The 16,597-nt window shown below is 43.7% G+C and overlaps 1 protein-coding gene across 1 annotated transcript in view; it reads right to left on the reverse strand.

Moving 5' to 3' along the window:
- Positions 1 to 16,597, reverse strand: part of LOC137427257 (uncharacterized) — a gene marked incomplete at its 3' end in the record, with an annotated part of 346,903 nt that overhangs the window by 58,293 nt on the left and 272,013 nt on the right. Inside the window, 3 exon segments of the mRNA XM_078778504.1 lie at positions 9,017 to 9,106; positions 13,227 to 13,394; positions 14,003 to 14,116. Coding sequence (XP_078634630.1) covers positions 9,017 to 9,106; positions 13,227 to 13,394; positions 14,003 to 14,116 — 372 coding nt within the window.

Raw genomic sequence — 16,597 nt, forward strand, 5'->3', positions numbered from 1 at the left:
ATTTGGATCCAACATCCCGACCAGATCCAGGATGTCATATTTGGATCCAACATCCCGACCAGATCCAGGATGTCATATTTGGATCCAATATCCCGACCAGATCCAGGGTGTCATATTTGGATCCAATATCCCGAGCAGATCCAGGGTGTCATATTTGGATCCAATATCCTGACCAGATCCAGGATGTCATATTTGGATCCAATATCCCGACCAGATCCAGGATGTCATATTTTGATCCAACATCCTGACCAGATCCAGGGTGTTATATTTGGATCCAACATCCAGATCCAGTATGTCAAATTTTGATCCAACATCCTGACCAGATCCAGGGTTTTTTTTTTTTTTTTTTTTTTTTTTTTTTGTATACAAGATCGAGGCTCGTGAAAGAGCGAACATTAATCACACAGAAAGACAAACAGACACACAAAACAAATAACATCGGGAGCGGTAGACAAGATGGGGAGAGAGGGGGAAGGACACAAACACAACATTTGAGAGTAGGGACCGAGAGACATGGAGACATCGAGAGAACTGTGGGAGGGAGAGGGCTTTGGGGGGGAGGCATGGGAAGGGGGGGGGGGGGGGGTGGGAGAGGTATAAAACATATGGACACTGCCAAGACTTCCAGGAAAGAAGTTGGAATTTCAAACAAGGTGGATCTGGGGTGAATTAGTGGGGGTAGAAAAGATCAAGGTTTTGGATGGGGGAAGATAAGAGATGGTGGTGAACAGCTGTTTTGAAGACCTGGAGGGAGGAGTGTGATTGAAGTGAGTGTGGGAGTTTGTTCCAGAGGCGGAAGAAAAGAGGAATGAAAGAGTGAAGGTGAGCAGAGAGCCGAGATTTCGGCAGTTTAACCATCAGAGGGTGGCTGGCAGATCTTGTGCGACCTGTAGGAATATTTGGGGGACAGAGCACAGAGAGAGCTGGGGGAGCAAGGCCGGAGAGGAGTCGGTAGAAGACAGAAAGACCACCTACCTGCCTGCGGTGAGTGAGTGAAAGGCCCTCAGAGATAGCTTCATCGCGGGAGATTCCAATGATTCTGAAAGCTTTGGATTCAACAGCGTGAAGCCGAGCCAGGTGTGAGGCAGGAGCACCAGCCCATAGGGGAGAACAGTATTCCATTGAGCTGCGGATGAAAGCCTTGTATGTGGTGAGGAGCTCAGGTGTGCCTAGGAAGGACTTCGCACGACGGAGGATGCCCAGTCGGCGACTGGCTTTGGAGGCCAGCTGTCATATTTGGATCCAACATCCTGACCAGATCCAGGGTGTCATATTTGGATCCAACATCCAGATCCAGGGTGTCATATTTGGATCCAACATCCCGACGAGATCCAGGATGTCATATTTGGATCCAACATCCCAACAAGATCCAGGATGTCATATTTGGATCCAAAATCCCGACCAGATCCAGGATTGTCGTATTTGGATCCAACATCCCGACCAGATCCAGGATGTCATATTTGGATCCAACATCCCGACCAGATCCAGGATGTCATATTTGGATCCAATATCCCAACCAGATCCAGGATGTCATATTTGGATCCAATATCCCGACCAGGTCCAGGGTGTCATATTTGGATCCAATATCCCGAGCAGATCCAGGGTGTCATATTTGGATCCAATATCCCGACCAGATCCAGGATGTCATATTTGGATCCAATATCCCGACCAGATCCAGGATGTCATATTTGGATCCAACATCATGACCAGATCCAGGATGTCATATTTTGATCCAACATCCTGACCAGATCCAGGGTGTTATATTTGGATCCAACATCCAGATCCAGTATGTCAAATTTTGATCCAACATCCTGGCCAGATCCAGGGTGTCATATTTGGATCCAACATCCAGATCCAGGATGTCATATTTGGATCCAACATCCTGACCAGATCCAGGGTGTGATATTTGGATCTAACATCCCGACTAGATCCAGGATGTCATATTTGGATCCAACATCCCAACAAGATCCAGGATGTCATATTTGGATCCAAAATCCCGACCAGATCCAGGATTGTCGTATTTGGATCCAACATCCCGACCAGATCCAGGATGTCATATTTGGATCCAATATCCTGACCAGATCCAGGATTGTCATATTTGGATCCAATATCCCGACCAGATCCAGGATGTCATATTTGGATCCAATATCCCGACCAGATCCAGGGTGTCATATTTGGATCCAATATCCCGACCAGATCCAGGGTGTCATATTTGGATCCAATATCCCGACCAGATCCAGGATGTCATATTTGGATCCAATATCCCGACCAGATCCAGGATGTCATATTTTGATCCAATATCCCGACCAGATCCAGGGTGTCATATTTGGATCCAATTTCCCGACCAGATCCAGGGTGTCATATTTGGATCCAACATCCCGACCAGATCCAGGGTGTCATATTTGGATCCAACATCGTGACCAGATCCACGGTGTCATATTTGGATCCAACATCGTGACCATTGTCCCAATTTCTGCAAAATATTCCCCTCGATTCTGCTGTTCTGAGAACTACACGTCAAATGCTAACACGTGACAGCAAGCTGCAATGTGATTGGGCACCGAGTCACACATTACCTGATTTGGTTTCATTGGGTCACAATGTCAACTTGGCCCTAAGCAGAGTCTACCAGAGTACCCCAGAGTCCTTGCAGTGTTCATATGTTTTAATCCTCTCCCACCTCCCCCCAAGTCCTCCCGATGTCCCTGCTCTCAAATGTTGTGTTTGTGTCCTTCCCCCTCTTCCCCCTCTCTTTTGTGTCCTTCCCCCTCTCTCCCCATCTTGTCTGCCGCTGCCCTTGTTTTTTGTGTTTTGTGTGTCGGTTTGTCTTTTTGTGTGATTAATGTTAGCTCTTTCACGAGCCTCGATCTTGTATACAAAAAAAGAAAGAAAAAAAAAAAGAAGCAGTTTCACACTGGGCCTGATATGCTCATATTCGGTACAGTTTTTGTGTGGAATCAATAGTATCTGCTGCCGAAGATTTAAATTAATCATGAATAAAACAAGAATTCAAATCATATTCTTAATGAATCATTTCTGATTTCATATCAAAATGGCCGTGCCTTCTGTCGCTTTTCGGATTGGTGTAACGCAAAGACAGGAAGTTGTGCATCACAAACATATTGCGTATCTATCTGTCAACTCCTTCCGTGTATTTTCCTATCGTTTTTAGAAGTATATACAACGTGAAAGTATATACAGCGAAAGAGAGGTGTGATGTGATGGGGGTGAGTTGCTTGAAGGATGAAGTGGGACAAATCGTTGTGGACTCAGATGGAATTAAAGGAAGATGGAAAAGATATATGGAAATGCTGTTGAATACAGAGAATCAATGGGATGGCAACATAGAGAGTAACCCAGTTTTAGGACCGGCAGAGAAGATAACTGAGAAGGAAGTTGAGGAAGCGATAAAAGCAATACAACAACAACAACATGCATTTTAAAGGCCATTTTCCCTGCTAGAGCGGGGGTTAGCCTTGCGGTCCCCATGACAATCTTCTCCATTTTGCCCTATTTTCTGCATCTCTCCTTGTTAACCCCCTTGCCCGCATTTCTTCTTCCACCATCTTTAGCCAAGTCTTTCTCGGTCTTCCCCGTCTTCTACTTCCTTCTACATTCATTTCCATCACTCTTCTCAACCAGTCACTTTCATCCTTCCTCAACACATGACCAAACCATCTCAACCTGTTCCTCTTCACAGCATCAATCACAGGCTCTATTCCCATCATCTTTCGCAATTTATCATTTGTCTTCCTCTCTCTCAACGATACTCCGCACATCCATCGAACCATTCGCATTTCCACCCTTTCCAACCTTCGTTGCTGCTCTACGTTCATTACCCATGTCTCGCTCCCATAAATCATAACACTTCTCACACATGCAGCATACACCTTTCCCTTCAGCTTCAACGACACTCCCCTCATCATCAGCACGCCACGCAATTCCCGAAACCTCTTCCATGCACATCTCACTCGAGCAACCGTTGCCGAGTCTGATCCACCTTCTCCATTCAGCATGTCTCCAAGGTAGCAAAATGTTTTCACACCTTCCAGCTTCACGCCATCTCCAAGATCCAACTCAACATTTCCTCCATCTGCAGCTCCCTCTGTGCACACCTTACATTTGAATGTAGCTGCCACACTGGTTAATGACCCTCTCAGACCACTACATTTTTGATGAACCCACTCAGCGCACATTGTACACTGAATGGAGTTCACTCCGACACCCTTCCTACACACAGCACAGGGCCACTTCCCAGTTCTTTGCACCTCACCACATGCTTTACCACTTGCCATCACCTTCGTCTTTCCGATATTCACCTTCAGACCTTTTGTCTCTATACATTCCTTCCACGTGTTCATCTTTTCCTTCAGTCCATCCATACTTTCCGCAATCAACACCAGATCATCTGCATACAACAACTCCCACGGTAAACCCTCCTTTACGTTCTGAGCCAGCACCTCCATCACAGCTACAAATAGTAGTGGACTTAGTACCGACCCCTGATGCACTCCCACCTTCACCTCAAACTCACCACTGTTCCCGTCCTTCGTCCTTACAGCTGTGCGTGCTCTTTTGTACATTGCCATCACTACTCTGATCAACCATTCCTCCACTCCTAACTTCCTCAATGCCCATGTCAATACTTTGCGTGGAACCCGATTGAATGCTTTCTCCAGATCAACAAACCCAAGAAACAACTTCTTCCTCTTCTCCATATACTTCTCCTGCAACTGCCTCACAATGAAAAGCGCGTCTGTCGTTCCTCTTCCTGGCATAAATCCAAAACTGCATTTCGTCGATCTTCACTTTCTTCCTTATCCTCCTCTCCAACACCCTTTCCAATACCTTCATTCCATGCTCCAATAACTTTATCGCTCGGTACGAGCCACACTCCAGAGGGTCACCTTTCCCCTTGTATAGAGGGACGAGGGTACTCAGTTCCCAATCCACTGGAATGCGGCCTTCTTTCACCACCAGATTACAGATCTCTGTCATTCTCTTCACACCCCAACTTCCTGCTGCCTTCAACATATCTCCCACAACTCCCGTCGGCCCTCCCGCTTTTCTACCCTCCATTGCTTTTATCGCTTCCTCAACTTCCTTCTCAGTTATCTTCTCTGCCGGTCCTAAAACTGGGTTACTCTCTATGTTGCCATCCCATTCATTCTCTGTATTCAACAGCATTTCCATATATCTTTTCCATCTTCCTTTAATTCCATCTGGGTCGACAACGATTTGTCCCACTTCATCCTTCAAGCAGCTCACCCCCATCACATCACACCTCTCTTTCGCTATCTGCTTTGCAATCCTGAATACCGCTCTCTGACCCTCTTCCGAATCCAAGCGTTCTCCGAACATTTTCCTACATGCCTCCTGCGCCTTTGCTACCTCTTTCTTTGCAGCCTTCCTGGCTGCCTTATAACTTTCATGCTCTGCTGTTTCTGCTCCCGTACCCTTCGCCTTCTGCCACTCCTTGAACTTCTTCCTCTTCTCGTCAATCGTCTTTCCAACTTCATCATCCCACCACCATGTTTCCGAGTGCCTTGGTGGTCCTTTTGTCCATCCACATACCTCACCAACGGCTCCCAACAGACTAGCTTTCATTGACATCCAACCACTTTCAAGCTCAACCACATCATCCTCGACCCTACTCAGCCTCTCTTTTAATGCCTCCCTTACTGTCACCTCTTTCAACCTCCACACCTTCATTCTCGGTTGGTACTTCACCCACCGAGCTCTCCTCGCACCTTTCACCCTTACGTCGCAGACAACCAAGTGGTGCTGTGAAACAGCCTCCTCCCCCGGGATCACCTTTGTGTCTCGGAGGTGCCCCCTATCTCGCCTACGCACCATCAGGTAGTCAACGGTTGTCGTCGACCCACCTGACGTGTATGTAACAAGCTTATTATCCTCTTTCTGGAACTGAGTATTACAAATCAACAAATCAGCTCCATCAGCAAACTCCAAAATCCTTTCACCTTCTCCATTTCTCACACCATATCCGTAACCCCCATGAACTCCTTCAAAACCATCCATACTCCTTCCCACATGTCCATTTAGGTCTCCTCCTACCACAACAACTTCCTCATCTTTCACGTTTTCCATCAGCTTCTCTATCGCACACCAGAACTTGTCCTTCTCTTCATCGCTCCGACCAACCTGCGGAGCATATCCCGAGATGACGTTCACCAAGAGCTTTCCAATCATCATTTTCACCATCATCAACCTATCACTCACTCTAGTCACACTCACCACACTGTCTACAAACTCCTCAGAAAACAGGACACCAACACCATTCACACCCTCCAGGCACCCTTGCCACACAAACTTGTATTTCTGTCCCTGCCTACCCTTCACCATTCTCACACCACTTCCCTTCCATCTCGTCTCTTGCACACAACATATGTCCACTCTTCTTCTGACCAATACTTCCACCACTTCTCCTGATCTCCCTGTCATTGTCCCTACATTCCATGTCCCAAACCTCAGAAACCGATCTCCACTTCAGGCTGTACCCTGCCCACATGTAGTTGTAATTGTCATGGTTCTCTTTTTGAGGCAATGTTTTTTTTTTATGGCCGGATGCCCTTCCTGACGCCAACCCACTTAGTCGCCTCCTACGACACGCAAGGATACGGCGTACCTATTCTTATCCAGGGTACACACTGGGAAACGTTTAAAACATGGAAATCCTGGGGGGGATCACCGCTGCGGTTTAAACATATTTAAAGAAATATTTCAACAAAACCATGAAAACAATCTGGGAAAAGTCTCTAAGTGAGAATGTGGATTTGAGAAAGCAGGAGCAGAGGTGAAAGAACAAACGAGAATATAGGGGGCGGGGCACAAGTCGAGACGAGGAGGCCGCACGAGACACCAGGCCGCACGAGGCACGGACAAAGAAACGACTAATTACACACAAATTTGCAACAACAACAAAACCAAAACCAAATAGAAACACACAATAACACATACACAACAAAATACGCAGCGGAAATTTGACAAAGAAACGAATGGGAAAACACTCAAACTTTGATGCCGTGGAGAGATCAAAGCAAGCCCCGTCGCTCGAGGGACCCGAGGGACCTCGAGGGACCCGAGCGACCGAGGATAAAAGCAATGAAGAGTGGAAAAGCGGGAGGGCCGACGGGAGTTGTGGGAGATATGTTGAAGGCAGCAGGAAGTTGGGGTGTGAAGAGAATGACAGAGATCTGTAATCTGGTGGTGAAAGAAGGCCGCATTCCAGTGGTTTGGGAACTGAGTACCCTCGTCCCTCTATACAAGGGGAAAGGTGACCCTCTGGAGTGTGGCTCGTACCGAGCGATAAAGTTATTGGAGCATGGAATGAAGGTATTGGAAAGGGTGTTGGAGAGGAGGATAAGGAAGAAAGTGAAGATCGACGAAATGCAGTTTGGATTTATGCCAGGAAGAGGAACGACAGATGCGCTTTTCATTGTGAGGCAGTTGCAGGAGAAGTACATGGAGAAGAGGAAGAAGTTGTTTTTTGGGTTTGTTGATCTGGAGAAAGCATTCGATAGGGTTCCACGCAAAGTATTGACATGGGCATTGAGGAAGTTAGGAGTGGAGGAATGGTTGATCAGAGTAGTGATGGCAATGTACAAAAGAGCACGCACAGCTGTAAGGACGAAGGACGGGAACAGTGGTGAGTTTGAGGTGAAGGTGGGAGTGCATCAGGGGTCGGTACTAAGTCCACTACTATTTGTAGCTGTGATGGAGGTGCTGGCTCAGACCGTAAAGGAGGGTTTACCGTGGGAGTTGTTGTATGCAGATGATCTGGTGTTGATTGCGGAAAGTATGGATGGACTGAAGGAAAAGATGAACAAGTGGAAGGAATGTATGGAGACAAAAGGTCTGAAGGTGAATATCGGAAAGACAAAGGTGATGGCAAGTGGTAAAGCATGTGGTGAGGTGGAAAGAACTGGGAAGTGGCCGTGTGCTGTGTGCAGGAAGGGTGTCGGAGTGAACTCCATTCAATGTACAATGTGTGCTGAGTGGGTTCATCAAAAATGTAGTGGTCTGAGAGGGTCATTAACCAGTGTGGCAGCTACATTCAAATGTAAGGTGTGCACAGAGGGAGCTGCAGATGGAGGAAATGTTGAGTTGGATCTTGGAGACGGCGTGAAGCTGGAAGGTGTGAAAACATTTTGCTACCTCGGAGACATGCTGAATGGAGAAGGTGGATCAGACTCGGCAACGGTTGCTCGAGTGAGATGTGCATGGAAGAAGTTTCGGGAACTGAGTGGCGTGCTGATGAGGAGGAGAGTGTCGCTGAAGCTGAAGGGAAAGGTGTATGCTGCATGTGTGAGAAGTGTTATGATTTATGGGAGCGAGACATGGGTAATGAACGTAGAGCAGCAACGAAGGCTGGAAAGGGTGGAAATGCGAATGGTTCGATGGATGTGCGGAGTATCGTTGAGAGAGAGGAAGACAAATGATGAATTGCGAAAGATGATGGGAATATTGCCTGTGATTGATGCTGTGAAGAGGAACAGGTTGAGATGGTTTGGTCATGTATTGAGGAAGGATGAAAGTGACTGGTTGAGAAGAGTGATGGAAGTTAATGTAGAAGGAAGTAGAGGACGGGGAAGACCGAGAAAGACTTGGCTAAAGATGGTGGAAGAAGAAATGCGGGCAAGGGGGTTAACAAGGAGAGATGCAGAAAATAGGGCAAAATGGAGAAGATTGTCATGGGGACCGCAAGGCTAACCCCCGCTCTAGCAGGGAACATGGCCTTAAAATGCATGTTGTTGTTGTTGTTGTATACAACGTATCATTTTCTGTGCTCCTCCCGTGCCCAGGTAAAGGGCTCCTGTTGTGGTAGAAAAATAAATGTTACCATGGGAACCGCTACATTAAAGCTCGAGTTCTCGCTTCTTCTTCCTCACTCAAGGTACCATTTGTATTATTGTATGGCAGCAGAAAGTCTTCAGAATAAGGTGCGATAGACAAAGCAAATCGGCTCCTTTTTTGAATAGATGATGGAGAGACTCACCTTTCTGACTAACAGAACCGGAAGTGCCAGGTGGACCCATTGGACCCGGTGGACCAGGTGTACCCATCACACCCATGTCTCCCTTCATGCCTGCAATGAAAACACAAATGACGAGGTATCAATAAATGATCAGGTGTGCGTATAAATGAGAATCGGAAAAGGAAGAGGCCATTTGACTCATTGACAGACTCAAGATGTACACTTATTTGAAAGATGTCATGTGATTTTTAAAATCCGCATGAATGGACATTTTAATTTGATTGGATTCCATTTGGAATGACAATTCCTCTACCAGGAAGGCGACAAGCAAACATACTAATCAGATGAGGTGTCCGTCTATCCCTCGGCGTACAGCATTCCACCTTCCAGAAAGGCCTCTACTCTCAATCATGTGCACACCAGGCTCGACTCTGCTTAGTGCCATCTATTTATTATGTAAGCAAGTAAAACATACATTTTGACCACTATATGCAACTCACTCTTCCCGTAATCTCCCCCCCCCCCTCCTCCCCCCACACCTCCATCCTCCCTTCCCATCCCTTTGTCAATTATAGACTAGACGGATTTCTGAGAAATGTGAAATGTGAATGTTCGGTGCATTTTTGGGTAAAAGTTGGGAACCTCACTTTGTAACATAATTAGGGTATGCTGAATTCGCCTAACCCGGTTCCCAAGCCGAATTTTGAGATTTTGACCTTCTAATTAGCATAAACAAAATGGCTGCCAAATTACCCTTTTTGGACACATTCTTGGGACAAGCATTTATATATCATGTATATACATGCAGCTCTATGTGTTATACACCAATTGATGCTGTTTTAAACAATCTATACCGAGATGTTTGTCCACAGCACTGCTACCATTTCACGCATTAACTGGGTGTGACACCACCTCCTATTTGGCAAATCACACCAAACGAACATCATGGGAAGTCTTCAAAGAGCACCATAAACTGCGGAAGAACTTGGGCATTGGTGAACTCACAGAGGAGATAATCAAATCTGCAGAAGCGTTCGTCTGCAGAATATATAATGTGCACAGAACAACCTCTGTTGATTCAGCACGACATATGTTGTTCTCCAAGACTGTTAAACCAGAAGCAATGTCACCGACAAGTGATGCTCTTCATTTCCATTTGATGCGAGTACACTATCAAGCCATGGTATGGAGAAATGCTCATTGTGCCATACCTGACCTTCCTGCACCTGTGGAAATGGGATGGAAGCGTGGTGATTCAGGACTAGAGCCTATTCTGATGTCACTGAGTCCAATCCCAGAAAGTTGCCTCGAGATGATTTGTTGTGCATGCCAGAAGCAATGCAAGACTCAACGCTGCAAATGTCGCTATTCAGAGTTGAGGTGCACATCAATGTGTACCTGTCAGCAACAGAGTGATGATCAGACCCCTTCTATGAATTTGATGTAGTTTGGCAAAACAACATGTGTGACATCCCTGAATGTTTGTGCTTCATGGCCGTGTATACGTAATTTTAGAATAAATGGTTGTATGAAACATTGTCTTATTAAAACCATTTCCCATATTATAGTGTCCAATTTCAATATCAGTTTGAATGTCACTTTCAATATGTCGCCAACCATAATATAGACTAGATGGATTTATGAAAAAAAGGCAATGTATAAGCTTCTATGTGCATTTTGGGGTAAAAGTTGTAAAGTTAAAGTAAAAGAGCTGCATGTATATACATGACATATAAATGCTTGATCAAATAAATTGTCCAAAAATGGCAATTTGGCGGCCATTTTGTTTATGCTAATTAGAAGGTCAAAAACTCAAAATTTGGCTTGGGAACCGGGTTACTCGAATTCAGCATACCCTAATTATGTTAAAAAGTGAGGTTCCCAACTTTTAGCCTAAAATGCACCGAGAATCTTATACATGGCCTTTTTCCATAAATCCGTCTCGTCTACATTGTGTTCCTCCAGGCCTGTACCTCGTGTACTGCAGTTAGGGCGGAGGGTAGTGGGCTCTCGACAGAGGAGTCTGAAGTGAAGGCCCGTTGGGCCGGTTACTTTGTGGGGCTGTATACCAAGCTGACCTACCGGCTGTTGAGTTGAATGTCAGGGGGGTTACTATCCCAATTGTTGACCTTCCAATCAACTGTGAACCACCTTCGTTTGTAGAAACACAGGCTGCGGTGAGCCCGTTGAAAGGGGGGCAAAGCTCCTGGGATTTGTAGCATCCATGCTGAGCTTCTCAAGGCTGGTGAAATTGCTGTACTTGAGTCGCTGCATGCAGTTCTGTGCTCTGTTTGGAGCACAGGCATCATCTCAACTGATAGGCAGAGGGGCCTTGTTGTCCCACTCTGGAAAGGGAAGGCTGATCACCAGGACTGCAACCACTTTGTGGGGTGACGCTACTCTCATTGCCGGGCAAGGTCTTTGCTCAGATAATTATTGATAGGGTGGGCTTGCCATCATCTGCTTGAGCACCAGCACCTAGAGCAGTCTGGATTTACACCAAAGAGGTCAACAGTTGACTGTATCCTTGTTCTTCGGGTCATCACCACACGCAGGTGAGAGTTTCAGCAGGGGATGCGTGCAGCCGATATTGATCTCTGCAAAGCGTTGCATTAAATGAATCGAGATGCCCTCTGGAGGATTATCGGTGTTCAGGGTGCGTCACCAAAGGTGATCAATCTGATTTGTGAACTATACTCTGGTACTGAGAGTGCTGTGAGATGTGGTGGTTCCATCCCTGACTTATTTCCAGTTGTTAAGTGGAGTTTGTCACTGGTGTGTTTTAGCCACCACACTTTTCAGTACTTGTGTGGACTGGATTCTTGGGAGGATGTTGGAGACATCAAGCTGCGGTGCACAGTTTGGGAATGTCAAGATTTCTGACCTTGAATTCGCAAATGATGCAGTCATCGTTGGGGAGACTCTGCGCATCCTTATGGGGGCCCTCAATATGCTGAATGTGGAGTTGAAGCCACTGGGATTATGGGTCTCCTGGGTCAAAACTAACATTCAGGCTTTCAATGACCCCTTGAATGCTGCTGTCTTGTCTGTACCCGTTTATGACGAGGATGTTGAGGTCACAGAGAGATTCACTGACCTTGGCAGAGACATTCTTGTCTCCTGGGGAGACCTGGGGAGTCATGGATTCACTGGAACATGGGCTGTTGCGCTGTCGGTACCGATGCAGGAGGACTAAATCCGAGTCTTTAAGTCCTTGGTGCTTCCATGCAGTCTTACTCTATGGATGTGAGACTTGGACTCTGACCAAGGATCTGTGCCAATGACTTAACTCCTTCGGCACCAGGTCCCTTTGGAGAATCCTTGGCTGACGCGGGTCAGATTTTGTGGCTAACAAGCATTTCCTGAGAAAAACTCAGATGAGATTTGTTACCTGTACAGTCCGTGAGCATCAGCTGCGGCTGTATGAACGGCTGTATGATCCTGCTCACCAGATTCTCTCGGCGACGGAGCCTTGTGAATGGAGGAGGCCAATGGGCCGACCATGCACCTCATGGTTGCAGCAGTTTGATCGGCATCTCAAGGAGATGGGGATGGGCCAGGCATCTGCCTGGGGGAACGACCAGACGGAGGCCCATGTATTACCGGCGGAAAGTGGACGCGGCGACGCGCTGCTCCGGTGCATGCGCCCATACATGACCTGAATATTATTTTAGATGTAAAGGTCATTTGATCCATATTGCCTGTGCCATATCCAGATCACAGCAATTATCCTCTTCTTCATTCGTATGCAGCACAAGACTGCAGAGTAGCATTATAGGCTGAGGGTGTGGTTGTGCCTCTGATGGAATGACCTCCGCTTATCAAGGCAGGAATTCGGAATTTGGCCAAGATGGCGGCCAAAGCTCGCGTACTCTTCACAAAGGACATTGTGGGATCGACAAGGTCCACCAACTAAAGCTGGCAGACAAGACATCCTCTTAACATCCATCTGAGGGACAGCACCACACATTGATGAAACACCCTGCTTGTAAAACAACAGAGTGACAGTTTATGGCTGGGTCTGGATTCAAACCCGGGTGAGACAGCTTAGAGGCGAGTGTGCGTATATATAGGCCATCCTGTTAGCCCAGGAATTATCGAATGCAGGGGAATTTGGTTATGTTACTGGAAAACAATGGCAGACTCCTTTGGGAAGATTGCACGAGATCTTTAACTTCCTTAAGAATGCCGTGATTGCTTATAAAAAAGCAAAGATATTGCAGGTATTTACCTGGTGATCCAGGAATTCCGGAAGATCCGGGTCGGCCTTCAAACCCGGGTCCGCCTTTTAAGCCAGGTGAACCAGGAAAACCCGGCTGACCATTTTCTCCGGGGGGACCTTGGATGCCTCTTCCTGGAATTCCTGGAGTTCCCTTCCCACCAGGAGAACCAGGAAAACCTGTAAGATAGGAGTAAGAGGAGGGTGATGGCAGAGGGATGTGAGATTGAAAATAACCATCAAGGAGGGATTGGAGAAAATGAGGATGTAAATTGACATTAAATAAAAACACATGATATATGAATAAACTGATGCTCAGACATTAATTAATCAAATGATTCATCTCAATATCTTTATTATGAAGTATTTTAAAAGCAAAAGTTGTACTGGGGGATAAAAGGAAACATGAGGAAGCCATTGCAACTGTCAAGGCTGCCCTCTAGAAACTGTTATGTGGGCCAGAGATGGGTTTGTCAGCGGCAGCTACTTCCTGTTGGTCAGAATCCATGCAGCAATGGCAGGTGCGACACGTGGATTCCACAACAATGAAGGAATCTAACTTTGATATTATTTTTATTCCACTTTTTCCGAAATTTCATCAAAACCGTTTTAGCAGAACCAGAAATGTGTGACGAATGAATTTGTTTGCTGATATTTTAGGATTTCTTTTTCACCTCAAGAGAGAAAGTTTGTGGATTACTTTGGGGGGAATTTTAAAAAATCTACAATCAAGGTACAACTGCTTAGACACTGGAGAAACAGTTAACATCAATATTGCTTCCACATACCGCTGCTTCCTGCTGGACCTGGAGGTCCCTGGGGGCCTTGTAAGCCCGGTGTGCCTCTTCCCGGAAGGCCTGGGGGACCGATAGATCCGGGACGACCAGGTAGTCCAGGATCGCCTGTAAATTATGGGGTAAAGGGAGGTGAGGAATTATTAGATATTGGATAAACAATGGCTTTGTTAACTAAGTTGGAATATTTGTATTATATAATTACTATTATTACGATTATAGAAACAGAATTACTCTTTAGAACCCTATAGAATTACCGTTTAGACCCTTTTATTATTACTCTTTAGAATTACCCTTTAGAATCCTTTAGAATGATCCTTTAGAACCTTTTAGAATTATCCTTTAGAACCCTTTAGAATTACATTTAGAATTACCATTTAGAATTACCATTTAGAATTACCCTTTAGAATTACCTTTTATAACCCTTTAGAACCCTTTAGAATTACCATTTAGAATTACCATTTAGAATTACCATTTAGAATTACCTTTTAGAATTACCTTTTATAACCCTTTAGAACCCTTTAGAATTACCATTTAGAATTACCATTTAGCATTACCATTTAGAATTACCATTTAGAATTACCCTTTAGAATTACCATTTAGAATTACCCTTTAGAATTACCATTTAGAATTACCCTTTAGAATTACCATTTAGAATTACCATTTAGAATTACCCTTTAGAATTACCTTTTATAACCCTTTAGAACCCTTTAGAATTACCATTTAGAATCACCATTTAGCAGTACCCTTTAGAATTACCATTTAGAATTACCATTTAGAATTACCCTTTAGAATTACCATTTAGAATTACCATTTAGAATTACCCTTTCGAATTACCATTTAGAATTACCCTTTAGAATTACCTTTTATAACCCTTTAGAACCCTTTAGAATTACCATTTAGAATCACCATTTAGCAGTACCCTTTAGAATTACCATTTAGAATCACCATTTAGCATTACCCTTCAGAATTACCCTTTAGAATTACCCTTTAGAATTACCCATTAGAATTACCCTTTAGAATTACACTTTAGAATTATCCTTTAGAATTACCCTTTAGAATTACCCTTTAGAATTACACTTTAGAATTACACTTTAGAATTACACTTTAGAATTACACTTTAGAATTACCATTTAGCAGTACCCTTTAGAATTACCATTTAGCATTACCCTTCAGAATTACCCTTTAGAATTACCCTTTAGAATTACCCTTTAGAATTACCCTTTAGAATTACACTTTAGAATTATCCTTTAGAATTACCCTTTAGAATTACACTTTAGAATTACACTTTAGAATTACACTTTAGAATTACACTTTAGAATTACCCTTTAGAATTACCCTTTAGAATTATCCTTTAGAATTACCCTTTAGAATTACACTTTAGAATTACACTTTAGAATTACACTTTAGAATTACACTTTAGAATTACACTTTAGAATTACCCTTTAGAATTACCATTTAGCATTACGCTTTAGAATTACACTTTAGACTTATCCTTTAGAATTACCCTTTAGAATTACCATTTAGAATTAACCTTTAGAATTACCCTTTAGAATTACCATTTAGCATTACGCTTTAGAATTACCCTTTAGACTTATCCTTTAGAATTACCCTTTAGAATTACCCTTCAGAATTACCCTTTAGAATTACCCTTTAGAATTACCCTTTAGAATTATCCTTTAGAATTATCCTTTAGAATTACCCTTTAGAATTACACTTTAGAATTACACTTTAGAATTACACTTTAGAATTACCCTTGAGAATTACCCTTTAGAATTACCATTTAGCATTACGCTTTAGAATTACCCTTTAGACTTATCCTTTAGAATTACCATTTAGCATTACGCTTTAGAATTACCCTTTAGACTTATCCTTTAGAATTACCCTTTAGACTTATCCTTTAGAATTACCCTTTAGAATTACCCTTCAGAATTACCCTTTAGAATTACCCTTTAGAATTACCCTTTAGAATTATCCTTTAGAATTATCCTTTAGAATTACCCTTTAGAATTACACTTTAGAATTACACTTTAGAATTACACTTTAGAATTACCCTTGAGAATTACCCTTTAGACTTATCCTTTAGAATTACCCTTTAGAATTACCATTTAGAATTACCCTTTAGAATTACCCTTTAGAATTACCATTTAGCATTACGCTTTAGAATTACCCTTTAGACTTATCCTTTAGAATTACCCTTTAGAATTACCCTTCAGAATTACCCTTTAGAATTACCCTTTAGAATTACCCTTTAGAATTATCCTTTAGAATTATCTTTTAGAATTACCCTTTAGAATTACACTTTAGAATTACACTTTAGAATTACACTTTAGAATTACCCTTGAGAATTACCCTTTAGAATTATCCTTTAGAATTACACTTTAGAATTACACTTTAGAATTACCCCTTAGAATTAACATTTAGCATTACGCTTTAGAATGACCCTTTAGACTTATCCTTTAGAATTACCCTTTAGAATTACCATTTAGAATTACCCTTTTGAATTACCCTTTAGAATTACCATTTAGCATTACACTTTAGAATTACCCTTTAGACTTATCCTTTAGAATTACCCTTTAGAATTACCCT

This window comes from Myxine glutinosa, chromosome 5, assembly GCF_964187855.1.
Source record: "Myxine glutinosa chromosome 5, kmMyxGlut1.1, whole genome shotgun sequence".
Taxonomy (NCBI): Eukaryota; Metazoa; Chordata; class Myxini; order Myxiniformes; family Myxinidae; genus Myxine; species Myxine glutinosa.